The sequence below is a fragment of the Populus alba genome, chromosome 17 (assembly GCF_005239225.2).
Source record: "Populus alba chromosome 17, ASM523922v2, whole genome shotgun sequence".
Classification (NCBI taxonomy): Eukaryota; Viridiplantae; Streptophyta; class Magnoliopsida; order Malpighiales; family Salicaceae; genus Populus; species Populus alba.
In genome coordinates this window covers 794,966-807,761 of record NC_133300.1, presented here as the reverse complement: position 1 = coordinate 807,761, position 12,796 = coordinate 794,966, and the positions used below count along the sequence as shown (strand labels likewise).

At 30.0% G+C, this 12,796-nt stretch overlaps 1 protein-coding gene and 1 long non-coding RNA gene across 2 annotated transcripts; both read right to left on the bottom strand.

Annotated features, from left to right (window-relative positions):
* Positions 1–374: 374 nt before the first annotated feature.
* LOC118053344 (uncharacterized) lies at positions 375–1,936 on the bottom strand. The gene is made up of 3 exons (XR_004688351.2): positions 1,762–1,936; positions 1,112–1,168; positions 375–439 (listed from the first exon to the last, which is right to left on the bottom strand). It is a non-coding gene; the product is annotated as an uncharacterized lncRNA (long non-coding RNA).
* Positions 1,937–8,261: 6,325 nt separating this feature from the next.
* On the bottom strand, positions 8,262–11,818 carry LOC118053339 (rust resistance kinase Lr10). Its single transcript, XM_073405775.1, has 5 exons — positions 10,966–11,818; positions 10,727–10,768; positions 10,548–10,580; positions 10,043–10,126; positions 8,262–9,450 (listed from the first exon to the last, which is right to left on the bottom strand). The coding sequence occupies exons 1-5, from the start codon at positions 11,711–11,713 to the stop codon at positions 8,327–8,329; spliced, it is 2,031 nt and encodes a 676-aa protein (XP_073261876.1). The 5' UTR covers positions 11,714–11,818; the 3' UTR covers positions 8,262–8,326.
* Between the last annotated feature and the right edge of the window lie 978 nt (positions 11,819–12,796).

The window sequence follows — 12,796 nt, the reverse complement described above, 5'->3', positions numbered from 1 at the left end:
AATCACAATACTCAAAACTTTCATTTTGATCCAACCATCCTGGATCATATCTCATCTCATCTCATCATACAATTTTCCACATAACTATACTTCATTGTATTTTCTCAACCTTACATCATCAACATATAAAACATTAATTACAAACAATTATAAATTCAAAAGATTCATCTTCAACTAATTATCACATTAACATGCATCCATCTTTTAAACATGCATAATTATAATTAATAAATATTCTTTTCGAGTAGTTTAATACCATTGATTCCTTACTCATACTTTTTACATATATAAGTACCAAAAGCAAACATCTTCATGACACATATATTACAATCTACGTATAATACAAATTACATATAAAGCAAATATATTACATCCCACAAAATAAACAGATTAAAACACAAAACCTATATCTAATGCTCCGCATCACTTCGTGAACAACCTGTATACATAACATTAATAAGAAATAAGGAAGATAACACATTAAAAATGATAAAGCTATTATGTGCACAAGTCTTCAAAATATATCAACATTAATAACCCATTCATGATTTATTAATCTTATACTTATAAGACCTCTGTAACCAACACTCATTGTTTAATATATGTAATTCACAAATTTTACCTCAAACCCGACTAACCCTCTTAAATGGCCAATAATCAAATCGGTAACTCCATATGAATTACCCAACATCCGGCTATTTTCTATCAATAGCCAATAAATAACTGGTAATTCCATACGAATTACCCAACATCCGGCTATTATCTATCGATAGCCAATATATAACCGGTAATTCCATACGAATTACCCAACATCCGGCTATTCTCTATCAATAGCCAATATAACCGGTAATTCCATACAAATTACCCAACATCCGGCTATTATTTATAATAGCCAATCTAACCGGTAACTCCATACAAACCGGTAATTCCATACTATTCTATACTAACCGGTAATTCATGCTAACCAACCGGTAATTCTATACCAACCACCCAACATCCCCATTATAATACCAGCAGTTTCTTCTTCTACTTCTTCCATATCAACATGTCATAAACAACTCATAACTAATAATGAAACTTTGAATTTTAAAGAAAGAGATGAATCACCTACCGTCTGCTCGTGATGGCCCAGCTCCTCCTGCCTGATGTCCTACTCCCGAAACAACTCCTGAATAAATCAAATTGCACTACATTATTATTTCTCCTACGTGCCTAAATTTGAAGCATGTAATATTTATTTTTTTTTATTTAATTGGGGTTTACACCAAAATTTTCATTCATTTATCACTTCATTTTCAACATATAGTTTTAATCAATTTTCTTCTTTTAATTCACTTAAAGAATTCTCCCATGAACTATTCCACCATTTATTTATTCCTTCTTTTCACATTCTCATGATGTTTCTTCACTTGTTCATATTTTGAATACTTCACATAAGATAAAGAACATCATTTCTCAAACATAAAACAATCAAAACTTCATCCCTATATTTCCTCATCCTTAATTACAAGTTTTTTTCTTCAAAATTATTCAATTTCTTTCTTAATTGCTACTTACATTCACTATTTCTATACTAATTTACCTCAATTCCATCATGTTTACTACTTTTCTCAAAACCCCAAATTCTCATAAGAACCCTAATTTAACAAAAATCAAGAATATAAGAAATTAAATCAAATTTAATTGTCATTGTTTGATAACTTACTCAAATAAACCTAAAAACACTTCATTCAAGTAATAATCTAAATTTTTCATGCTTACCAAGCCAAGTTTTCCCAACTTTTCTTCTCCTCCTAGTGTGGCCAACCCTCCTCACCTTTCTTATGTCTTCCTTCACTTGATTCTTCCTTAATTTAATGTTCTAAGTCTTTCAATCTTACAAGTTTCAAAGCTCTCTCTCATTTTTTCTTGTTTTTCTCTTGATTTCTCACGTCCTTCTCTTGATTTCGCATAAATGCGAAGAAAATGCGTAAAAGTAAATGTATCGTTTTGTAGAACATACAAGACCGTAATAGTCCTCACCCAAAAACAAAAGGTCAACACTACTGATAATTACGAACTTAAAATTTTAACTGAAGTGAAGAACATTTATTAAAATATAAAATAATCATAATACAGTACGTACCGACTGATCCTATGATACTGTTAAAGCAATCGTGGTTCTTCACGGTGGCTTCATCAAGGTTGCAGCGGTTCTCTTTGCCATTATGACAACAGAAAGAGAACCACGAAAGCTCGAACCCTTATTTCTCATATTTTTTGGCACAGAATAAAGCAATTCTATACGGCACAAGTCAGGTACATCTGATAATAATCTCTCACCAACCATGACATAGGAATGACCTTCCATATCGACACAGCTGGGAGAAGAAATACTGCTAGGCGAAGAAGAATTATATGCAGTACCACTGCCATTTTTGCAAGAAGAAGCATCCATAATATAATCTGGAGGATTCAGCGTTTGATTCTTGCAGCATAAGAAAGTTAACGTAAGAAATTTATTGGTTGGGTAATTAAACCCGAAGAAACTATATGGCTTGTAATTATCAAATTCTGTAATAGAACGATGAGGGAGGGAGAAGCAATCATCCTTCTGAACAGCAGCATCCACAAGTCGAATTGTGAAGTCACTGTAACTGATTGCCTGAACATAATACTTTTCCGTGTCCAAGTATAAAGTTGGACGGACGTTGTTTTCACAAGCAAGTTCAAAACTTTTTTCGCCACAGCTCTCGGGATCGGTATTTAGTCGAAAAGGGTAGCTAATATTAGAGATATTGCCACAAGAAGAAGGAGCGCAGTAATTGCTGGTGTTCTTTGTAGCACTGCAGCTATGGTGGGAGGATAGGATCAGTAGAAAAGGGAGGGCTGCATATGCACCGAAGAGGTGCCTTAATGCTCTACTGAACATTGAGAGAGAAACTTTCTTTGTGAAACCAAATAATGTGCTTTGTTACACTTTGATCAAGAGATATATAAATATATTATGTGGTCTTGAGAACAATACACCATCTTGGATTAATACGAAAGGAAATCAATCAATGGCCAAAAATTAAAGTCTTCGAGTTATTGCATGGTCAAAGACTCACTGATAAATTAATAATTAGGAAGAGCTCCACTTACTAAGTCTTCGAGTTGGTGTATCAAGACCCATTCTAAATGCGATGAAGATGAACCCAAACAGCAGACAATCACATGCAGCCAATAAGATCCTTTTATACTTCCCATTTGTTTTTGCGAACAATACTCATCCTCAGACTACGAATACCATCTTGGATCAATACGAAAGGAAATCAATCAATGGGCACAGATTAAAGTCTTCGAGTTCTTGCTTGGTCAAAGTCTCACTGATTAATTAAGAATTAGGAAATTGCATGAAGAGCTCCTGCAAAAGAAGGGAGGACCTCTTAAATATACGGAGAATTAAGAGTGTGTTTGGTATTGCAGTAGCTGTTGTGGTTGTGATTTGAAAAAAGTTGTTTTATAAAAAGTGTTTTTAGTTGAGGTTGGTTTGAAAAAATAGGTGTTTGGTTAAAACTGTAGTTAAAATTGAGGTTAAAGAAAAAGTAGTTTAATGTGTTTGGTTAAAAATAATTTTAAAATTGAGGTTATAAAATAATTTTAAAAATATATATTAATACTGATGATTTTTAATTTAAATATTATGGATTTAATTATTGCTATTATATCATTAAATAAATCATACTTTATATAAAATATTTTTTATTATTCCATGAAACCATTTATAATTCCATTACGTACGAAATACATCCGACAAAAACTACAGTTTTCATAATATTTTTAGCATGTAATAAAATTGGATAAAATATTATCATGTATAAAATTCACTCTAAACTAGTTTTTTTTTTAAAAAATAACACACTAAAAAAATTAACACACTTAAAAAAAAGAAAAGAAAAAAAAAAAAAAAAAAAGAAAGATAAGTTCACGCAGTGCAGTGAACAGTGTACCATGTACACTGTTCATGTTAATTGCACTGTTCATTGAACACAATTAACATGAACAATGCAAGAAAAGCAGGAAAAACTTGCTTGCGCAAACCGCAGGTAAAAAATCAATTTTTTGTGGGTCCCATGGCCGAAACACAGCTGCTGAAGATAACTGAACACCATAATACTGCGTTTGAAAAAAAAAGCAAAAGCTAACGCAGCGCCAAACACCATCTAAGTATAATTAAAGATTACTATCTTTAATTTCTTTTTCTTTTCGGTTCTTTTGTTTAACGCGAAGTTGCTGACACAACAAACTATGGCCCCATTTGTTTTGCGGTGGAAAACACTATCAAAATTTCTCATTGTTAATCAATGAAAAATATTTTTAAATTAAAAAAATATTTATTTTTGTTTTTATTTTTATTTTTATTTTTGATGAAATATATTTTCTAGAAATTACAAATAAAAGTAGAATTTGTTAAACGGATATCCAAGGTTTTTTCATCATTTGATATTGTTTTTGTAATTATTAAGTAATTTCAAGGAAATTTGATATTTCAATAAATATAAAAAAATATTTTTTTTTAATTTTTTAATTAATTTTTATATTTATCATATTTACTATTTATTTTTTTTAATTATTATTTATTTTATTTTAAATAATTTATAAAATTTAATTTTTTTTAATATCTTGGATGGTGAAACTCTTGGTTGTTTATCTAGTCCGGTCAAGGAGAAGGGTAGCTAGTGATGGTCACTTTGGATTGTTGGTTCTAGGTACCGGTGATGTGGGTGGTTGGTATTGCTTCGAGTCAGTTGGTGTGATTGTCACGAGAGGTTGAAAGAGGAAGGTTGAAGATGGGTTTGAGGTGTAGTTATTTTTTAAAGTATTTATTATTTAAAAATATTTGAAAATAATTTTTATTAAAAATAATTTTTGATATTATTATATTAAAATAATAAAATATATATATTAAAAAATTGATTTTTCTTAGAAGACTGTTTGAAATATAATTTCGAAACCAGCTGAAAGCATTGGAGGAGTGTCTCCAAAATTCACTTAACGTCATTTTCAAAGGGAGATTCCACTCTGATTTGCAAAGCCTCACTGATCGCAATCACCTCCAAAAATATGCTGCACCGACTTGATTAGATTATGTTTTTGAAAAATTTTAAATTTATTTTATATTTTTATTTTTAAATTATTTTTATATATTGATATTAAATATAAATTTTTTAATATATTGTGTTGTACGGCTGAATTATTTTGTACTGATCGCAATCACTTCAGTTGATTTATTTGTTAGAATGAGCTGTCAAACATGCACCAACTGGATTAATTAAATTGTGTTGCCCCGACTTGGTTAGTCAAACATGTACAATATAATCAACATTGTGCTAGAGGAAGGGGTTATAAATTTATTGTGTTTATGGGAGTGTGGTGGTGAAATTGTATTTTTGAAAAAATTTTAAGTTTTTATTTTTAAAATTATTTATTTTTATTCTTTTAGAATATTTTTGTGTGTTGATGTTAAATATAAATTTTTTAAAATATATATTATTTTAATATATTTATAAATAAAAAATATTTTAAAATTTGTTATGTAGGTTCATAGCAAAAAAAGAGAGATTGTTGCTATCATCCTTCTACTCGGCACGACACGTGTATATTACTTTGAATTTTATTTTATTAGAGTCAAATTAGTATTCCTCAAATTCCTCACCCATCTCTCCTCTTAAAAAATAATAATAATGAGCTTATATTTTAAAAGGATATTTAGTAGTATAGTTTTTAAAGTTTTTTTTTTTGAAAATATATCAAAATAATATTTTTTATTTTAAAAAATTATTTTTGATATTAGTACAATAAAATAATCTGAAAACACTAAAAAATATTAATTTAAAAAAAACACTTTTAAAACTAAAATAAAAAAAATTACTACCGGTCCAATTATCGATTGGAGAAGAGCACGTAAAAGAGCCCTTGAGGTAATACACTTTGCTTCATCTCCTAATATTCTAGATTCTCTTACTGAGGTAATACCTTTCACTCATAATCAAGAAAAATCATGTGTCATCTCAAAAGCTAGCAAAACCACTGAAAGCTCTTTCAAAACCAGACAAGTCCCTTACAAACTACAAGTAGCTCTTTCAAATCCAGAGTGGACTCAAGCAATAATGATATAAATGAATGCATTACAGAAAAACCAAGCATAGAGTCGAAGTCAATGGCTAGAAGAGCTACCAGGTGCTAGTGGGTATTTTGTATCAAACATTAGGAAGATGGAAGGATACAAATAGAAAAAAGATACATTAAACCGTATATTCTCGAAGTTGAATAAAATTAAAACATAACCATCTTGGATCAGAGACTTGCAGGAGATATTGCATGGTCGAAGTCAATGGCAAGAAGAGTTCCCACCGAAAGAAGGGGAGGACCTCTTGATGGCCTACACTTCCATAGTCACTACCAGAAAATCAATAAATACAAACAGAAATATTGAGAAAATTATTCCGTCGGTAAATCCGTCGGGAAATCCGTTGGTAAACTGTGAACACTGTTCATCATGTCAATTACAAAGGGAATTACCGACGGAATTTTCCGTCGGTATTTTCCAGAGAGCTCCAGAACTGTTCATCTTCCAATTGCACTGTTAATTGTTTTACTTTACGGACAAAATCACCGACGGATTGAAAATTCGTCGGTGTGTTTTGGCGGTTTTCTGAAAAAATTCAATTGATTTAAAATTTTCATTTAAATATTACAGACGGAATCACCGACGGATTGAAAAATCATCGGTAATTTTTGGCGGTTTCTGAAAACTTTTTACGAAATTGAAAATTTAAATTAAATATTACTGACGGAATTACCGACGGAATAATTAAAAAATATTAATATTAAATTATTCATTGGTAAATCCGTCGGTAACGTGCCCCAATAAAAAACCTGAATCCGCTTATTTCACAAGAGACAGACTCATTATTTCTTTTTCTTCTTCTACTGCTTCTACTTCTTCTTCTTCTTCTTCTTCTTCTTCTTCTTTGGATTCATTTTAAAGAAAAAGATACAAGAAGAAAAGAGAAATTCCAACTACAACTATTCTTATTAATTTTTCATAATTTTTCATGAAAAATAAATATTATTTCTTAAGCTGTAATTGTTGTGTCCTGATATACATATATTTATTGTTTCACAATTAGCTAATAAAAGCAAAGTAAAATACAATTAGTGAAGTACTATATAGAAAACAAAGTTATCCAACTTATTAGTTCATTTTTAAATATTTAAGATTATTTTGATCTTTTAAATAAAATAAATACTCACATTATATTGCAAAATAAATCTAAAATTCATCCAAAAGTTCAACTACCGTTGCAAAAGTAAGGTTCAACATGTTTTTTGCTTCCACATCATATTTACGGTGTGATATTGAAACACTCTTACAATAAATTTGCATCATTTTTAATGGATGTTGCGGTGTTTCTCAAATTCCTTTGGTTTAGATTAAAAGGGAATTTTTAAAAGTATTTATAAATAAAAAAATATTTTAAAAATTAATTTTTACACACACTTTTTTTTTTTTAAAAAAAATCTATCTTCAAATCAATCCTACTATGAAGACGAAAACATGTCATGTGAACAGTAAAAAATAATATAAACTATTAATAAAATTTTATTTAATAATTTAAATTTTATTTTATTAAATTATATAGAAGTTAAAATAGATTTTCACAGGACACCAACAGATGTATTTGTTAATTTAAAATCCATTTTTTCGTTTAGTTCTTTTTTATTTTGATAAAAAAAATATATTTTATATTAACCATGTGAATTTTTAAATTAAAACTTTAGATAATTAAAATAAAAATTTATAAAAATTCTAATTATAAGAATATAATATAAAATTATTCTTTAATTTTAAAGTGATATATGCAATTATTGATCTAGCCGGCATGTTCCCAGGTCTAAAGAGCTCAGTTATTATCTCATGAATTTCTTCACCAATTAAATCACAGTCTTCGCATCACCTGGGGCCTTCACGATTCCAAACAGCATGTGCAACCTCCTCTACGGTCATTATTTTCTCTGACACAAACAGAGTCTTTTGAATAGTACCTGACTGTTTCAGTTGTGATATCTTCAGGCTTGTGAATGTTATCAACTCCATCCAAATTCATTTTTTAGGATAGGGTTTAATACAAACAATACACAAAAATAAGATAAAAACATCATAGTTGAAAATAAACTTGATTTTGATTTTGAAAAACAGAAAAAAATATCTACCAATTAAAACCAAGTCTACCAACTAGAAAAAGTTGAATGGATTATTCCTCTTAACAAACAACATATATGTCACATATTCTTTAATAATTCATTCATTAATTGTAGAGTCATTACAATCATTTGATGAATCTGATAACTTTGCATGATTAGCTCTATCATCTTCTTGATGTGGGGTAAGAAAAGGCTTAGGAGGCATTCGTAGGGATTCAACATCCGATTCAAGCATCTTTACAACTTTATGCATTGAGGGACAATCAACAGGCTTCAACTGTATGCACCACAATGCCACAATAATCATCTTTTTCATTGTTTTTTCTTCATGTTCCATGGCATTTTCTAGTACTTCTATGTCCTTTCCTTCACTAACTTGGTCATAAATCCATAAAGGGAAGTAAATTTGGCTTGAATGACTTGCGAATGCATTCAAGTTCTTTCTTCTTCCTACCATTTCCATTAATAACATCCCGTAACTATATATATCAGCTTTGTCAGAGACACCTCCAATATTCTTATAAAATAGTTCGGGAGCCATGTATCCTATTGTTCCTCTAGCAGCACTAAGGGACACAGTGTTATTATTTGTTGGGTAAAATTTGGCTAGTCCAAAATCTGAAACTTTCGGAACAAACTTATCATTAAGAAGAATGTTGTGAGGCTTGATATCAAAATGTAAGATTTGCATATCACAACCTCGATGTAGATATTCAATGCCACGAGCCACCCCAAGAGAAATCTCATACATTTTCTCATTGCTTAGTAAGACGCTACCTTCCCTATAAAAAATATACTTTTCAAGAGATCCATTGGGCATGAACTCATATATAAGAGCACGCTTTGATCCCTCAACAGTGAAGCCTATAAGCTGCACAACATTGACATGGTGAATTCTTCCAATTGTGGCAACTTCGTTCATAAAATCTTGTTCATTATCTTTTAACTTGTCCAATATTTTAACTGCTGCAAAACGACCACTACGAAGCTTTCCCTTATACACTGAGCCAGAGCCTCCTTCACCCAACTTGTCTCTAAATTCGTTGGTTATCTTCTTAATTTCTGAGTAAGTGTACCTTATCGGCATGAGATCATTATCATGACTTTGCAAGAATTTTTCAATGTCTTCGTACATAGATAAATGCCGTCTTCGCCATTTATAAATCAGTAAAGTTAGGAGACATGAAAGCCCACATGGGAACAGTAGCACATGATATATCACTGTATAGAGACATTTGAAACATATCAACACATTTTACAAATGCTTCATTGGTTTTAGTTATGAGTATATATGTGTGATTAATTTTTCATTCTAATTCTCTAATTTCAAAATCTGATCCTCATGCCTCTCAACACTCTAATATATATATATATATATATATTATCATGCTAGGCACTTAGAAAAGCAGACAACATAAAAACATCTGATTGTTTTTATAAAATAAGATCATTAACGGAAAGAAAAAATAATAAAAAAGTGTTATCCTAAAGAAAAAGTAAATACTTTCAAAATACTCTGTGTAATGACAACATTTTCCATCTAATGCTTTAAAATTATTGTTTATAATTGAAAAAAAAAAGTAGAAAGAATATTAGATGCATTAATTTGATGCAAAAATAATATAAATTTAACCTAAAGTTAAAACTGGAAATAGTAGGGAGTCATGAGAAATATTTAAATTTTAAGGACTTAATTTTTACAACTAAATAAATTTAATGAAAATAAGTAGAAGCTACAGGATACAACCACAATGAAAATAATATATATTTATTGTTTCACAATAAACTGATAAAAGCAAAATAAAATACTTACCAATAAGGACAAGTGTCACAGTGGGAAAGAATATAAGAAAGCTTAGTACAATTGAAGGGGTGGTCGTCCAGTATTGACAATAATCTGCCAAATAAATAAAAAAATAAAAAATGTTGAATGATTTAATTATCATTCATGTAGTTATTTGACTATAAGGGAGAATCAATTCATTCAAATTAAAAGCATTATAAATTATAAAATAATAGAAAGATAAGAGACAGTCTCTTAGATATAAGAAGATTAGAAGTGATATCTTATTTCTTATTTCCATCAAGAAGATTAAATTATTTTAAAAGGGTTGTATTTTATCAAAATCTAAGAGTTTAGCTACCGAAAAAACTTCTATTGCTATGGGTAACTTGAAGGCGAACATTGATATGTACGTCATTGAAACTTGGATTGAAAAAAAAAAACATTTTAGGGTCTTTTATTTATTTTATTAGAAAAATAAATATCAGTACTCTTTCTGTAAAATGATATAATTACACAAAATAAATTAACTCACCCCCATGAGTTCGACACAATATCCAGTCGATACCTATAATCACCAAGAAAATATGAATCAGCGTGCAAAATCTTGATAATTAATTAAAAGGTAAAAAAAAACAAAAACACTCATTCGCGAAGAAAATGCGGAGTAAATGTATCGTTTAGTAGAACATGTAAGACCATAATAGTCCTCACCTTCAACAAAAAGGTGTGCCAGCTTCCCTCCGGTAAATTTCGCTAGTGCATTTCAAGAAAAAAGAAAAGGTCAACAGTATTGATATTTACAAACTTATAATTTTAACTGAAGTGAAGAACATTTATTAAAATATAAAATAAACCCTTAACACATAAACGGAAACCAAGCAATATGGTATGCATATTCATAATACAGTACTTGAGGTAAGCTGATACATATGGAGAGAAAGAGTACGTACAGTAGTGTGGAGTGATATCGTTATACTGTAAACAATAGTTGTTCTTCATGGTGGCTTCATCAAGGTTGCAGCGGTTCTCTGTGCTATAAAAACAACAGAAAGAGAACCATGAAAGCTCGAACCCATATACCAAAATATCATGGACATCTGTATACGACTTATTTCTCATATTTTTTGGCACAGAATAAATCAAATTTATACGGCACAAGTCAGGTACATCCTGGATCCCCCCATCAACCATGACATAGGAATGACCACTGCCATTTTTGCAAGAAGAAGCATCCATAATATAATCTGGAGGATTCAGCATTTGATTCTCGCAACTTAAAAAAGTTAACAAAGAACCGTTTGCAGAAAATAGCTGATAATAATAATTGCCGTCCGCAGAGCGGAGCAATTGATCTGTAAGAGAATGATGAGGGATGGAGAAGCAATCATCCTTCTGAACAGCAGCATCCACAACTCGAATTGTGAAGTTACTGTAATTGATTGCCTGAACATAATACTTTTCCATGTCCAAGTATAAAGTTGGACGTTCGTTGTTTTCACAAACAAGTTCAAAACTTTTGTCGCCACAGCTCTGGGGATCGGTATTTAGTCGAAAAGGGTAGCTAATATTACGGATATTGCCACAAGAAGAAGGAGCGCAGTTCTTTGTAGCACTGCAGCTATGGTGGGTGGATAGGATCAGTAGAAAAGGGAGGGCTGCATATGCACCGAAGAGGTGCCTTAATTCTCTACTGAACATTGAGAGAGAAACTTTCTTTGGGAAACCAAATAATGGCTTTGTTACACTTTGCTCAAAAGATGTAAATATATTATGTGGTCTTGAGAACAATACTCAGTCAACAGACTACGCACACCATCTCGGCCACAAATTGAAGTCTTCGAGTTATTGTCTACACTAACAAAGTCAATTACATATTTATTAAATTTCTAAAATGCGATGCATGCAGACGAGCCCATTCAATGTTTTTGAAATTTCCAAAAAGAGGAGACTTCCTTGAAGTTTCCAAGTCAATGAGAGAAAAAAAGCGAGGAAAGAATGTCCATTCAATATTTAAATATAAATATAGTAAGAGTCAATTAGAAATGCAAATCGTAATAATACTCTCATAAGTAGGAGACCACGAAACTAAAGTCTTTGGAAAAACTTTCACTCTATATATATATTCCATAATTTTACAACAAATTTGCATAATTTTCAATGGACGTAGCATTTCTAAATTCATTTGGAATGATGATACCCTTCCTTTGGTTTAGACTTGCATCATAGTCTAAAAAGCAAGCATCAATTAAAAAAAAAACATGTATTTATATAAAATAAAAATAAAATACTTATCTATTTGAATGATTAATTTGAAAAAATAAATGCATGAATATATATATAAAAAAAAACATGCATCTATATAAAAAAATAAAAAATAAAAGAATAATTAATTTGAAAAAATAAACAAGAAAAATAAATTACAAAGTAAATATTTTATTTTCACAGAAAAGTCATGGACAAATTATTATAAAATACTTTGTATATCATGTCCTTATGTAATTATTCAAAAACTAATTGTTAATATTATCATAAAAAATCTAATCATATTTGAAAATTATAATATATATAATCGGGTACTTTTAAAATATCTTCTTTATAATTCAATTAAAAGCGAGTTTTGTACAATAATCTTTAAAAAATAATAATAATAATTAAAACGAGGGGGGAAATAATGGTAGATAATTATCAAATACGGTAAATATTGAATTGTGGTTAATTGCCTAAACGCAATGTCTTGCCACGTTGAAGTATAAAACTGGAATTGTGATTAAGTGCAGTAAT

Excerpts from the sequence above, each read along its gene's own strand:
- LOC118053339 (XM_073405775.1), bottom strand. The coding sequence starts at position 11,713 with ATGTTCAGTAGAGAATTAAGGCACCTCTTCGGTGCATATGCAGCCCTC. Across the intron at positions 10,127-10,547 it reads ATTGTGTCGAACTCATGGGG|ATTATTGTCAATACTGGACG; the intron begins GTGAGTTAATTT and ends TTTATTTGGCAG. Across the intron at positions 9,451-10,042 it reads TGTGACACTTGTCCTTATTG|TGATATATCATGTGCTACTG; the intron begins GTAAGTATTTTA and ends GTCTCTATACAG.